Below are 16,139 nucleotides of genomic sequence, written 5' to 3' on the forward strand. Positions count from 1 at the left end.
GAATTTTAGATATCCAAAAAGCGGAGAAAATAGTACAATGGCGCCCCATAGTTACTGACCCCCTGTAAAACCAAGAGGGTAAGTAGGATTTATATGGGTTGAGGATGCTACAGGCAAAATATCAGTACCCTGAGCCTTTTGATTATTGAGTCGTATGAATGAAAAGTTTATTCTTTGACCTAAAAAGAACACTTGACAATGAAGAAAATTGGTATCTTTTATAAAAACAGAAACATATCATTTTTCATTTTTACAAATACACATATCAATATTAAAGCTGTTGTCTATTAGCAGACATCGGGTACAATATGCACTACTACACTGCCTGCACAGCATTATACAAAACATTAAAGCTTGTCAAAATCTTGTTGGGGACCAAGGGGAGATAACTGTACAGAAGTAAGGGGACCATGTAATGTATAGACAGCAAGGAGAGATAACTATACTGGAGGGACATGACCATGTACTGTATAGACAGTAAGGGGAGATAACTATACTGGAGGGACATGACCATGTACTGTATAGACAGTAAGGGGAGATAACTATACTGGAGGGACATAACCATGTACTGTATAGACAGTAAGGGGAGATAACTATACTGGAGGGACAGGACCATGTACTGTATAGACAGTAAGGGGAGATAACTGTACAGGAGGGACAGGACCATGTACTGTATAGACAGTAAGGGGATATAACTATACAGGAGGGACAGGACCATGTACTGTATAGACAGTAAGGGGAGATAACTATACTGGAGGGACATGACCATGTACTGTATAGACAGTAAGGGGAGATAACTATACTGGAGGGACATGACCATGTACTGTATAGACAGTAAGGGGAGATAACTATACTGGAGGGACATGACCATGTACTGTATAGACAGTAAGGGGAGATAACTATACTTGAGGGACAGGACCATGTACTGTATAGACAGTAAGGGGAGAAAACTATACTTGAGGGACAGGACCATGTACTGTATAGACAGTAAGGGGATATAACTGTACAGGAGGGACATGACCATGTACTGTATAGCCAGTAAGGGGATATAACTATACAGGAGGGACAGGACCATGTACTGTATAGACAGTAAGGGGAGATAACTATACTGGAGGGACAGGATCATGTACTGTATAGACAGTAAGGGGAGATAACTGTACAGGAGGGACATGACCATGTACTGTATAGACAGTAAGGGGATATAACTATACAGGAGGGACAGGATCATGTACTGTATAGACAGTAAGGGGAGATAACTGTACAGGAGGGACAGGACCATGTACTGTATAGACAGTAAGGGGAGATAACTGTACAGAAGGGACAGGACCATGTACTGTATAGATAGTAAAGGGAGATAACTGTACAGAAGGGACAGGACCATGTACTGTATAGACACTAGACAGTAAGGGGAGATAACTGTACAGGAGGGACATGACAATGTTCTGTATAGACAGTAAGGGGAGATAACTATACTGGAGGGACAGGACCATGTACTGTATAGACAGTAAGGGGAGATAACTGTACAGGAGGGACAGGACCATGTACTGTATAGACAGTAAGGGGATATAACTATACAGGAGGGACAGGACCATGTACTGTATAGACAGTAAGGGGAGATAACTATACTGGAGGGACATGACCATGTACTGTATAGACAGTAAGGGGAGATAACTATACTGGAGGGACATGACCATGTACTGTATAGACAGTAAGGGGAGATAACTATACTGGAGGGACATGACCATGTACTGTATAGACAGTAAGGGGAGATAACTATACTTGAGGGACAGGACCATGTACTGTATAGACAGTAAGGGGAGAAAACTATACTTGAGGGACAGGACCATGTACTGTATAGACAGTAAGGGGATATAACTGTACAGGAGGGACATGACCATGTACTGTATAGCCAGTAAGGGGATATAACTATACAGGAGGGACAGGACCATGTACTGTATAGACAGTAAGGGGAGATAACTATACTGGAGGGACAGGATCATGTACTGTATAGACAGTAAGGGGAGATAACTGTACAGGAGGGACATGACCATGTACTGTATAGACAGTAAGGGGATATAACTATACAGGAGGGACAGGATCATGTACTGTATAGACAGTAAGGGGAGATAACTGTACAGGAGGGACAGGACCATGTACTGTATAGACAGTAAGGGGAGATAACTGTACAGAAGGGACAGGACCATGTACTGTATAGATAGTAAAGGGAGATAACTGTACAGAAGGGACAGGACCATGTACTGTATAGACACTAGACAGTAAGGGGAGATAACTGTACAGGAGGGACATGACAATGTTCTGTATAGACAGTAAGGGGAGATAACTGTACAGGAGGGACATGACCATGTACTGTATAGACAGTAAGGGGAGAAAACTATACTTGAGGGACATGACCATGTACTGTATAGACAGTAAGGGGAGATAACTGTACAGGAGGGACAGGACCATGTACTGTATAGACAGTAAGGGGAGATAACTATACTTGAGGGATATGACCATGTACTGTATAGACAGTAAGGGGAGATAACTATACTTGAGGGACATGACCATGTACTGTATAGACAGCAAGGGGGGATAATTATACAGGAGGGACATGACCATGTACTGTATAGACAGTAAGGGGAGATAACTGTACAGGAGGGACATGACCATGTACTATATAGTAGGTATATATACACTACACAGTAAGTATTCACACTTTACGATACTTTTAGACATTTAAGTCCAAAGCCAGGAAAAGTCCACATTACATTATTTCAGGGGTAAATGAGTGTTTTCATCAGACAGATTGATGTGCTCATATAACCAGAAACATTTATACATAGAGATTGGAAACTCCTTCTATGTCTTTGTTGACCTCTTAAGCTTGTTTATAGGTATTTCCTCTTGGTTAACTTCTTTTAAGTGTGTTATTTTAAACATGATATTTTTGCATCAATACAAAGATTAAAAATTATATCATGGTTTGTTGGGACCAGTTTTCCCAATTAATATGATTTTTGAAACCATGAAGATAAGCAATTTTACCTGGTTTTTCAAAAATCAGACATTCAAACCCAGAAGTGTATTTTGTTTTATTAGTATATAAGTTAAAATACTATTTTTTCTTTCCAAAATCGTACTCAAGCCATCTGAAAATTACTGAACTTTCGTAACATATCAAAGTTATAACTGTATTTAACTTTTTAAAAGTACACCTAAATACTCCTAAGCACAATTATATCAGAGGATTCAATATCAGGAAGTACCCGGTACTTTTTGCCGGTTAAACCTGGCTGTGGTACCACCTGATTTGGGCGAAATTTCCTTAAATAGCATACAGATGGTATAGAAATGTACCCCCCTGAAATTGAAATCGTACCGCTTTCCCTAAAAGATAATGAAACCCCTGGGCACATACTGGGGTACGTCTGCTGATTGCAAAAAATAGTGGAGTTGCCAATCACTTGTATATATGTTTCTGATATGAGCAATAATTGATAGCATTATTGTTTGTTTACAACATAATATCCCTTGCTAACAAATTATCTTGCAATCATAAATAAACGACAACAATCAATTTTTGCTCAATTAAGTCGATCTAAAGAAATTTGTAAATGGCATAAATGACAACAAAGTGTCATACATGCATATTCAAATGCATAACACCCCAATCAGGAAATGCTGTATTAACACTATATGTAACACAAATGTTAATAAGTTTACATGATATTCACTATTCAACATATACACATATATTAAGTTAATCTTCTGTCAATCTGACATCACACATCAACAAGCTAAACATGGTTTCTCACTTATTTTCACTTTTATCCTCTACCGAGTTTTTATTTTTTTTTTGTTTGTTTGTATTTTTACTAGGTTGAGTTATGAATTTCATATTTATACCATGGTTAGCCAATGTAGAAGTTATTCAACACAGAATACATATGCAGTAATTACATGAAATTAATACATGCTTCTTGTGTAAATGTACACCGAATGTCCTTAGCATAAAATCTATATAAACCTGGATGTCTTGTCAAAGTGAACCATTATAAACCTCACTCCCGTTATCTAATCCTAGTTCTCTCCCCTGCTACACTTCTTCATACTGGGAGACTGTAAAACTCTCAGAGCACCAATTTAACAAATCCATCCCATCCAGCTGAGTACAGAATACCGGTGGCTTCATATAAAGCTATAACAAACATATATGTCGCTGGAACAGACGTTAATTACTGATTAATTATTAATGGTTTCTTATCAAGGCAATTTAATCCATAAATCACAGGGATTATGTCTTGATAGCATATCCTTCATCAAATTATGTACACAATAAATAGTTATCACAGGAAGTTGGAAGTGACGCGACGTCATCTGAATTGATACACAGGTATACTGTGTTCTGGCACATGGATAAGATTTAGAGACTGAAACCTGCAAAGAAAAAGTAATGTTCATTGTTACAAGAGTAAAGTTTATTGTTACAATAGTAATGTTTAGTGTTACAATAGTAATGTTCATTGTTACAAGAGTAATGTTTATTGTTACAATAGTAATGTTTAGTGTTACAATAGTAATGTCCATTGTTACAAGAGTAATGTCCATTGTTACAAGAGTAATGTCCATTGTTACAAGAGTAATGTTTATTGTTACAATAGTAATGTTTAGTGTTACAATAGTAATGTCCATTGTTACAAGAGTAATGTCCATTGTTACAAGAGTAATGTTTATTGTTACAAGAGTAATGTCCATTGTTACAAGAGTAATGTTTATTGTTACAATAGTAATGTTCATTGTTACAATAGTAATGTTCATTGTTACAAGAGTAATGTCCATTGTTACAATAGTAATGTTCATTGTTACAAGAGTAATGTCCATTGTTACAAAAGTAATGTCCATTGTTACAAGAGTAATGTTTATTGTTACAATAGTAATGTCCATTGTTACAATAGTAATGTCCATTGTTACAAGAGTAATGTTCATTGTTACAAGAGTAATGTTCATTGTTACAAGAGTAATGTTCATTGTTACAAGAGTAATGTTCATTGTTACAAGAGTAATGTTTATTGTTACAAGAGTAATGTTCATTGTTACAAGAGTAATGTTCATTGTTACCAGGGTTTTTGCCAGGCCTTTATAGGGTCCGGTATATATCTATTATATCTAGTATGTTTCGTTATTAAATGTCTTTGACAATTTACATAGGCCTCATGTACTTGCATTTTGCCATAATCTCTGCATTGATCAGTTACATTTGTACGTTCCAAGTATTTTATTTTGAACGCTCTGGACATCGTCGACAGAGCATAAACAATACTCATCATTTGAACTATAATTTGTGTTTTATCGTGTATGGATATGTCTAATTATCACAAAAAATAATATAGAAAATAATTTATTTTGCTTTTGGTGCATGCACTATCAGTACTTCATTCGATATGACATAGTGCCAAAGATATTTTTTGGAATGCAATTAATTATTTTCATATTTTTATCTTAAAATAAAAGAAGAAGCTCAAACTTTTTAATGGCGGTAATGGTGTACAGAAAATAACTTTTGTAACTGTACAAAAAATACTAGTTCGTCTGCTCTTTTTTTTTTTTTTTATAGAGAAAAAATACTGTTTGTCAGCGGTGGAATATCTTTTACATGCAATATAAATTACATACAGCATCAAAAATAATTAAAATGATAAATAAATCATTTTTTTATTACTGAACACTGACTCAATAGTTAATGAATATTTTGAGTCAGACTTAAATTAAAATGAGGATGATAATTTCCCAATTTTTTAAAAACACCGATAATATTTTCCCAATTTTTGCTCAGGGTCCTTTTTCCAAAATAGCTGGCAAAAACCCTGGTTACAATAGTAATGTTCATTGGATAGTAACTGATCCTGAATCACTACACATATGAATTAGTTATTTTGGTACTTTTTGTTATACAGCTCAACCTTATTCTCAAAACCTGGAATTTGAAGACCCTGTTTAACTGATTTGCATGATTCATGGCAGGAGTCATGGTTGAACACAAGAGTTATTTGATAAAAAGATTTATAAAACAAATTACCATTCAGAGCTCCTATGATAGTAATAGCCTTCTATCGTTGATGTCGACTTTTGAAAGCAGATATAATAAAATCCAGCAAAGGATGCTCCATTTATATCTTTTATAGTGTGGTCTGGTACCAAAAAATGCTCCTGTGTAGAATTAGAGAAATCAAGAAATTATATGATACATGGAATTGTCAAAATATAAAGGTCAATTTATCAAGAATACAGAAATCAAGAAATTATATCATACATGGAATTCTGTCAATATAAATGTATTAAGTCAACCCATCTTCGACAAAAATTGGAATAAAATTGAGTTGTAAAAAAAAAGTCTGAATTTCACTGAAATGATTTTATGACCAGGTAGACAAGTAACAGTGGACTTTAGTGGGCTACTGTTGCTTTTGTTAACTTCTCAATAGTGAAGTCAGAAGTATTTTGTTTTCTGCTACAACAGTACACAGGCAATATGTCTTCAGGTAAATTCAGGTCAATTTCAGGTGGAATTTTTCAGGTCAAATTTACCTGTAAAGGACAAAAAAGTCATTTCAGGTCAAAATCTTGACCTGAAATTAATATGAAATTGATCTGAAATTGACCTGAATTTCACATGAAGAGTTTTTCAGGTGAAATTGACCTGAAATTCATATGAAAATTTTGACCTGAATTCACATTAAGATTTTTTAAGTTGAAATTGACCTGAAGCATTTGTCAGGTCACTTTGACCTGAAATTGACCTGAATTTTAAATGAAAAAATTTTCAGGTGAAATTGACATGAAAAAAATCTTGCAAAATTGACTTCAATTTCAGGTGAATTTCAGGCCCAATTGACCTGAAGACATATTGCCTGTGTAGCAGTAGCTAGTCTTGTAATAATCTTTTTTTAATACATATTATATACAAAACTATAACTGTATGGCAGTGGTTAACTAATATACCTCTCCCCCTTATTTAAGACCATGACAACATCCATTAAGTTTCCATGGTAACCTTTATTGAAGTATATATGCTGTGTCAAATTATAGACATCCATGTGTCACACCAATTGCACAAAATTAATCAAAAAATGATGTTAATGGCCATTTTACAATATCTGTGATAGTGGCAGAAATCAGCAGGTGTTCATAGTCCTTGCGTTATAATGTCTTTATCATCATGATCAACAGATGAAATAATCACAGTATATATGCCTCACATCCACAAAACAGTATATAACTTTATTTACCAGAAAGATATCCTCACATCCACAAAACAGTATTACTTTATTTACCAGAAAGATATCCTCACATCCGCACACAGTATAACTTTATTTACCAGAAAGATATCCTCACATCCGCAAAACAGTATAACTTTATTTACCAGTAAGATATCCTCACATCCGCAAAACAGTATTACTTTATTTACCAGAAAGATATCCTCACATCCGCAAAACAGTATTACTTTATTTACCAGAAAGATATCCTCACATCCGCAAAAACAGTATTACTTTATTTACCAGAAAGATATCCTCACATCTGCAAAACAGTATTACTTTAATATTTACCAGAAAGATATCCTCACATCCGCAAAACAGTATTACTTTATTTACCAGAAAGATATCCTCACATCCCAAAACAGTATAACTTTATTTACCAGAAAGATATCCTCACATCCGCAAAACAGTATTACTTTATTTACCAGAAAGATATCCTCACATCCGCAAAACAGTATTACTTTATTTACCAGAAAGATATCCTCACATCCGCAAAACAGTATAACTTTATTTACCAGAAAGATATCCTCACATCCGCAAAACAGTATAACTTTATTTACCAGAAAGATATCCTCACATCCTCAAAACAGTATAACTTTATTTACCAGAAAGATATCCTCACATCCGCAAAACAGTATTACTTTATTTACCAGAAAGATATCCTCACATCCGCAAAACAGTATTACTTTATTTACCAGAAAGATATCCTCACATCCTCAAAACAGTATAACTTTATTTACCAGAAAGATATCCTCACATCCGCAAAACAGTATAACTTTATTTACCAGAAAGATATTATTTTACATCAATGGGTTTGATGGTACTAAATTATGAAGGCCTATTTATAAATGTCAAAACAACCAAAACCATGATGAAAATAATTGTAAAATAATTCGTAAAACTTAATTTGATTTGAATCTAGATTTATAAAACTCACCTTCCATCTCATGAACACATAATCTGTCGTTTTTAAATCTTCATAATCAAATGTATCAGAATTAAAAGTCTTTGCAAATTGGTAGAACGATAAAAATTTCCCCTGAAAATAAAAGAAAAGGAACATAAAAAACCATTTCCATTCTAATGTTAATGTTATCTTAGGCAAACCAGTCAAGCTTTGACTCACAGACCTATTAAATAATACATCAATATCATCTTGTATAAGAACTAAATTTATTGCATTGGACATATTTGCCAAGTGTTATGCATAGAAATTGTGAAATCCCTCATGTTAAAATCAAAACGTGTCACTTGAATTTCTCTTACTCCAGACAGGGATATCCACAGTTTTACTGGTGTGAGATTTTTCTATCTCACCCTAGGGTAAAGACAAGCTACACGATATAACGTCAAGACAACAAAGAAATGACATCAAGAAGACGGCGATTCATTGAGGTCATGTCATCCTCGCTTGCATAAGTGACATGTTTATTAGAGACATAAAGTGGTGCATGGGGTAAGAGAAAAAGAATCATTCACCCTCTTTGGGGAGAGACAGGAGATCTCAGCCCTCGGGATAAGATTCTTAAGCTGTCAAACACTCGGCACAGCCTCGTGTTTGACAACTTAAGAATGTTACCCCTCGGGTTGAGATTCTCCTGTCTCACCCCAATAGGGGTGAAAGATTCTACTAATCCCACACACTTGTGTAAATGAACACTAACTGGCAACAACTTTTTTTGCAAATCTATACAGGTTTTATGAATATTGAATACTTATTGTATATCTATGATAAAGGTTTCTTAATAACAGAAATGGTATCATTTCTTAACGTTTTATTGTGTGTTCTAGCCAGTATTTCCCATCTGGCACAAAACGAAAGTAGCAATTGAAAATCATTTTGTGAGCGCATGGTTAACAAATATTCTAGCATGAAATACCAAAATTCTGTAAAACATACACATTTAACTAATGTTCAATACTTCTGGTGCATACATTTCTTCGTTATTACAGCCGTGCAAACCCAACTAAGAACGACGCGGGTATATAAACCCCTACCGCTTTACTGCTGACTTGTTTCGATGTATTAATGAGTGTACTGTACTAGTGTGCCGTGTTATTTATAGGCTCGAGTACTGTCACTAAATCCACAGGTAAATTGGTACTGGATGCTACGCTCCGGCCTCTCATCCAGCTTAACGGAACTGAATGGCTAGTTAGCTTAACCGATCAATATATCATCAACAATGCGTCTGTATCTACTTATAAACATAACAAATATTCTTCAAATTGCATTCCATTCACTGACTAGTATTTCTTTATTTTAGATATTTGAACAAATCTTCATATTTCTAGTAAAATTGCATATGAAACTCCTTATAGATCTAGCGATGCTCATTATGTAGGGAACCGCCATACCATGTCCTGGCTGCAGACAGGGTGCAAAAAGTCAAAACACACGTGGTATTTATAAGATGAGTCCTAAACTGCCTATATTTATGATTTTCAATAATTAATGGTTTGTAATATTATTACAGCAAAACTAACAAGCTACAAGGTTAGTGGCATTTTTTTTAAGCGTTCTGTTATATATAATTAGCCATCAGCTTGGATTTGGTGCTGTACAGGTAGTTGAGTTAACTCACAATGTGATTATTGCAAGCCAACGTACCGTATCTGCTATCTGATTGCTTTTAAAAGTTTGTTTTGGTAATGATCTCAAACACACTTATAACTTGTTGTGGCAATTTTAAGTAACAATATTATAATATTTTCAAATAGTTCCGATAACTATTCATGTGTAATGTCTCTAGACATTGACATGTGTACAGAGTATGGCAGACTGCCAATGTTTTTTACATGTTCTGCAAGATATATTTCACTGTTTCAGTTACGGTGGCCAATAAAAGAAAACAAACACAGTGCAATTATATTATAATGTTATTTCTTCTAAATACAACACTTCTTTGTGCAAGTTGTCAAGCATTTATTGTGAATGTACCACCTTTATAACATTGAATTTGTGGTTCCCCAGACATCGTTTTCCCCAAAATTTTATAATGAGCAAAATATACCGATAGTAGATTTTTTTCAGCATTTTCAGCCCTAATAAAATATACATGTGCAAAGTACACTGGTGTGTAAGTTACACAAGTTTTTATGGTATTTGTAACAATTACGATTGTGTTTGGTACAGCTAATGTAGCCAGAGCGCCCGCGATTTACCTGTGGATTGGCGACAGTACTCGAGTCTATAAATAACTAGCTACACTCATTCAATACATCGATACAAGTCAGGGGTAGAGCGGTAGTGGTATATACACGTCGTTCTCAGTTGGGGTAGCACGGCTTAAGTAATTTCAATACTTACTTGACTTAAAAACTAGTTAGTTATAGTCTGTTTCAGAAAAAAAAATATCTAAAAATGGTCTCAAATAACGGTGTCCCCTTCAGCCAATTACCCATGCCTGACGGCTGACACCCCTATTGGGGAAAATACGATATATGACTTAATCAAATGCTCTCAACACAGATATACCATTAATATCAGAAAATACAATTTTCTCAATGTGTCACTAACACTTGAACCATTCTACCAAGTTTGTCAAGTTTTATACCACCTACCCAATGCTTCCTGTCAACATCCTCGTCTGCATCCCATTTCCTTGTAAGAAAGGGGTGTTTTCTGCTGATTATTTCGCCGTCAAAAAATGTCGTCAAAGTCGGATACTCTTCTGTTAGTCCTTTAATCTTTAAATATCCACACAAGTAGGAGCTTTCCATGTCAACATGCTGTCCAGACAGAGAGAGAAACAAGAAAATATAAGTTGTGAAGGTGACATGTAATCGGTTCCACAATTATCAAGGGACTATGTCCATATTATTTTCAAAATGCTATTATAATTGTATATTAAATTTGTGTTAATTTTGTATGTTATTTCAAAAAACTTGTTGCATTGATGAGGATACACAAGTATAAATAATCTTCAGTGATTTTCTTGCTCCATAATTTCCTGTACCTTTTAAATTGGGAAAACACTGCATTTCATCTTTCTTGAAACATGTATATTTTAGGGAGTTTTTCTTTATTTGGAATTTAAGTATTTACATAAAATTGGGAAATCAGCAAAATTTCTCTAAGGGAAGGGGCCTTTATTCGGCCACAAATGTACCTAAACAAATCACTGATCTTATATAATTAACAGTGATAAAGACACTAGTGTAACAGAAGTAGTGCTGTGTATCACGAGGTATGTGACGATACGATACATATCACGATACAGGCTTCACGATACGATACGTATACATATTGTGATATTTTGATAGACATTATGAAATAACTTGCTGAAATAAATAATAACATTATCAAATAAAAATTAACAATGACAGAGATTTTTTTACTTGTTTTTTTTTTTATTTTATTTTATCTGCGAAATGCTGATGTGACGGAATGTATAACATATTGCGATTCTAAGACGAATGTTTCTAACATTTTGCGAAATCCTTTATTTTCTACTACAGAATATGGATGAAGGTCCTGAACAATGAATTTAGCAATGGATCCTTTTTTCCAATTTGATCGATTACTATCAAATTTAAAGTTTTTATCAAATATGGAAGGTAACGTTGTTTGTGCATGTTCTGTAGGCATACTCACATGTACACTTGATTTAGCCATATTACTTCAAATGTTGTGGTGTCGTTGTAAATTTGTTAGGTTAAAATTGGTTGTATTTTCATAATATTTTAGCTTTTGCTTACATTCATTACAAACGACGCGAGTTTTATCCATTTCCCATGTTCCGTTATTAGATTTAGACAGAAACATGAAATAAGACCAGCAAGCTGCCTTATAGGCCACAGGTTTAGAGTTTTGGTCCTCGTGGGATTCCGCCATTTTGTTACTAACAAACATTTGGCTGATGTTGACCAAGGAAGATAATCCAATGTTCAATTTTTATTTTTAGATATCGCGCTACTAATAAATTGCACACGATGCATTGATGCACCACCAAACGATACAATACAACGATGCACCACCAAACGATACAATACAACGATGCACCACCAAACGATACAATACATCGATGCACCACCAAACGATACAATACATCGATGCACCACCAAACGATACAATACATTGATGCACCACCAAACGATACAATACATTGATGCACCACCAAACGATACAATACAACGATGCACCACCAAACGATAACAATACATCGATGCACCACCAAACGATACCAATACATCGATGCACCACCAAACGATACCAATACATCGATGCACCACCAAACGATACAATACATTGATGCACCACCAAACGATACAATACATTGATGCACCACCAAACGATACAATACAACGATGCACCACCAAACGATACAATACAACAATGCACCACCAAACGATACAATACAACGATGCACCACCAAACGATACAATACATCGATGCACCACCAAACGATACAATACAACGATGCACCACCAAACGATACAATACATCGATGCACCACCAAACGATACAATACATCGATGCACCACCAAACGATAAAATACATCGATGCATCAGTGATTGTTACACCTCTGAACAGAAGAAATAGATGAGAAAATGTAGCAAACAGATCTGGATTCAAACCCAGGACCTCTGAAAACGATCCTCTAGCCATTAACCTACCAGCTGGCTAAAACTGGAATACATTGTATTCTGAATATATAAAAGAGTCCTGTGGATAGAATTCCATCAGGAATTAGCGGTAATTTACCAGCTGGTACATCCTTGATGCTCCATGGATTACTACCACACTCTCATTATATTCACCACTGTACAATGCCATAGAAAAATAGAAGGCGCCATGTTTGACAACAGATGAAACAGGCAGTTTAGTCCTTTGATGCAGCAGCACATCAAAAGAAATAAAGAATTAAATAAACTGAAATTGTATGGCTTTGAAGTTGGGCATCACTTCCTGTAATCTTCAAAGGGAAGTATGTGGTAATTTTTTTGCTCCTGGAATGCCTTCATTTTTACTATGAGATAGTCCAGAGGTGCATATAACGACAGTAGCTCAATCGATAGAGCTCATGTATATAGTTAGTGTGTTTGAACCCTGTTTAAGTCACTCTTTTTTCCTCTCTCCTGTTATTGAAATACCACCCTATAAATGTTCAGCAACTGTGCCAATCATAATCATATTGTTATAAAGTTACTAATGAACACAAACAGGTACATCTTGTTTATATCCATGTCTACAACATCCTTGATATTCCAGGGGTTTCGATCACTTACGATCTCTACACCCCTGGACTATTTCATAGTAAAATTGACGCCCTAAAACGTTCCTTTGAAGACTACAAAGAGAGCGACGCCCTACTTCAAAGCCACACAGTCAACCACAGTGTACCGTTATACAGCAACAAAAAACCCCTGTAATTTGGTATTTTTGACTGAGTTTCCATGGTAACAGAAAAAATTCCAAAAATTGAAGATTCACAACAGCAAACTTTAAAGGCACAACTAAGGCATATATACAGAAAGTTTCATGGAGTTGCGTTGAACGGTTTTGGGGTTATAGCCCGGAAACAAAAAGAAACAGTAATTGGTATTTTTGACTAAGTTTCCATGGTAATAGAAAAAACACCTAACATGGAAGGTCCGCATTTGCAAAAGGCACAACTAGGGCACTTGTCTGATGTACACAGAAAGTTTCAGGGAGCTGTGTCAAAATGTTTTTGAGTTATAGCAGACAATCCCAAACATCGTCGGACTGACGGACATGTCTGGTAAACTTTAAAGCGGTCTAGTTTGAAAATACAGTTTTCTGGACAACATGTCCGGTCAATTTTCAGTGTCACAACAAGCATATCACATAAATACGATAAAATGTTGTAACATAAATTACAACATGTTCCATTGCACAAAATGCATGAATAATTTCACACGAGTAATATAAAATGTACTTTGCTTTTACTAGAAATCAGCATGGTGACAGATTAACGTTATCGTTATGGCTTGTTATTTTATTAGTGAATCAGCAAAGATATTTGACACTGATACGATTTGCATCAACAGCCGTAGATTATTACTTTAGTATCATCACTGGCTCTAACATCTAATTAAAGCATTTGCACTTTCAAATATGTTTATTTGTTAACGTAACGTACTTTAGTTCGCGATTGGTTGGAGAAACCATGCTTCCTTACAACAACCGCCATTGGCAGTCTCGTTCAACCAGACTACACCAGACATGTGCGTATCAATTGTCTTGTTGAACGAGATATAGAAGCAGTGCAGTGTGGAAGTTTCGTAAGTAGGCCTAATATGGATACAAAAAATACTTGCTACGTTGTTTCATTGCTGCTTTAATATGCATTAATTTCTGGAATATTATCAAGCTAGTTTGCCGCATTGATCAATACCGGAAGAATTCTCAAAACACGTTTAGGCCCAGTGAACGTATGGCTTCATCACCTGCCGCCTTTTTTATGTGTCAAAACAACAAAGCAAGTTGATCGGCCCTTTGAAGTTTAATCACGATCGTAAGCTCATTTTGCCCGGGCAAATGTACGTAAATTTCTTCATTATTCAGGTTCAAAATTGATATGTAAATATAACAGACACAATCATGTTTAGGCCTAGTTATTGCATTAGATGATTAGTCTAGGCCCAATCTTCTAGCTTTTTCTCAGATTCACATGTCGATTAGCGTAAACAAGAACCTCCCATTGGATCAGTTTTTGCAAGGGTTTATAAGTGAGAAGGATTCGTGTCTGTCTCTTTACATTACTAAACACCACGCGAGACGCCTATGAACCGGGAATAAAAACCATTTTTCTCAACAAATACTTGTCTTATCAAGTCAAACGTAACACCAATGTAAAGTTTATTAAATTTCACAACGTTTATAACTTGTTTTAAGGACGGAAAATTTGGAGGATATGTCTAAATTTTCATTAAAAAATACGGCAGCTCATGAAATGACGGCCCGCTTCAGAAAGTAAGACAGTAACCCTCGCACCCGCAAGCTACATCAAATGACGGCCCGCTTCAGAAAGTAAGACAGTAACCCTCGCACCCGCAAGCTACATCAAAGGCTGCGCCGGGGGGTATTAAAGTATACATCAGTCGTCGCCCAACGTCACGGTCAGTGAACAAACACAAAAGCTCCAGCCTGGTACTCCCCCAAAACCCAGTGTGACTTATCCTTCTCATATACGTCCTTGGTTTTTGTTACTACACAATTAAAATCTATTTCAAAACTTCGAAAATTATTACTTGTTTGTTATCATAGCTTCGCTTGTTATATTTTTGTCATATTTCCATTATCAAATATTAAAAATTTTGAGGCACAATATACACATCACCCAAAAGCAGAACAAAAAAATGTGTCAATCTTAAATAGATGTCTCTGGTCTGATAAAGTTTCATCTGGTCTGGTAAAAATGAAAATATTACCAGACCGAATGTCCTGTAAGTTTTCAAAGTGTTTCGCATTGTCCGGTTATAGCCCAGAAAAGAATCTCGGACGGGCGGACGGACGGACGGAGCCCAATTTAATATCCCCCGCAAACGCGTTTCAAGGAGGATAACAAAAATCGGTGAAGGTAATCGACTTCTGTTGAGATTGTAAAGAGATAACGTGTGATAACGACAGTCACTCAAACTGGTTACCTGTAAAACAACTTCCACGTCGTAACAATTTCCTTTGCTTTTCTGATGTCCTTGAAACCGTGATCCATTGTACAATAAAGTTGTAGTTACTCCAAGTTGTTTGGAATTTGCAGGAGGAGGGGGGTCCAACTTCACAGGCATGGTTACCTGTCGATGCTGTGTTTGATTTGAGCCGGAAGTTAATTATTTTGATACGGCATCGCTGATTCGTT

At 35.6% G+C, this 16,139-nt stretch overlaps 1 protein-coding gene across 1 annotated transcript; it reads right to left on the bottom strand.

Moving 5' to 3' along the window:
- Positions 1-203: 203 nt before the first annotated feature.
- LOC138324140 (glucose-induced degradation protein 4 homolog) lies at positions 204-16,093 on the bottom strand. Its single transcript, XM_069269226.1, has 5 exons — positions 15,928-16,093; positions 10,878-11,045; positions 8,251-8,352; positions 6,077-6,207; positions 204-4,437 (listed from the first exon to the last, which is right to left on the bottom strand). Exons 1-5 carry the CDS (start codon positions 16,066-16,068, stop codon positions 4,374-4,376), a joined length of 606 nt encoding a protein of 201 aa, XP_069125327.1. The 5' UTR covers positions 16,069-16,093; the 3' UTR covers positions 204-4,373.
- Positions 16,094-16,139: the final 46 nt, after the last annotated feature.

The sequence above is a fragment of the Argopecten irradians genome, chromosome 5 (assembly GCF_041381155.1).
Source record: "Argopecten irradians isolate NY chromosome 5, Ai_NY, whole genome shotgun sequence".
NCBI classification, from domain to species: domain Eukaryota; kingdom Metazoa; phylum Mollusca; class Bivalvia; order Pectinida; family Pectinidae; genus Argopecten; species Argopecten irradians.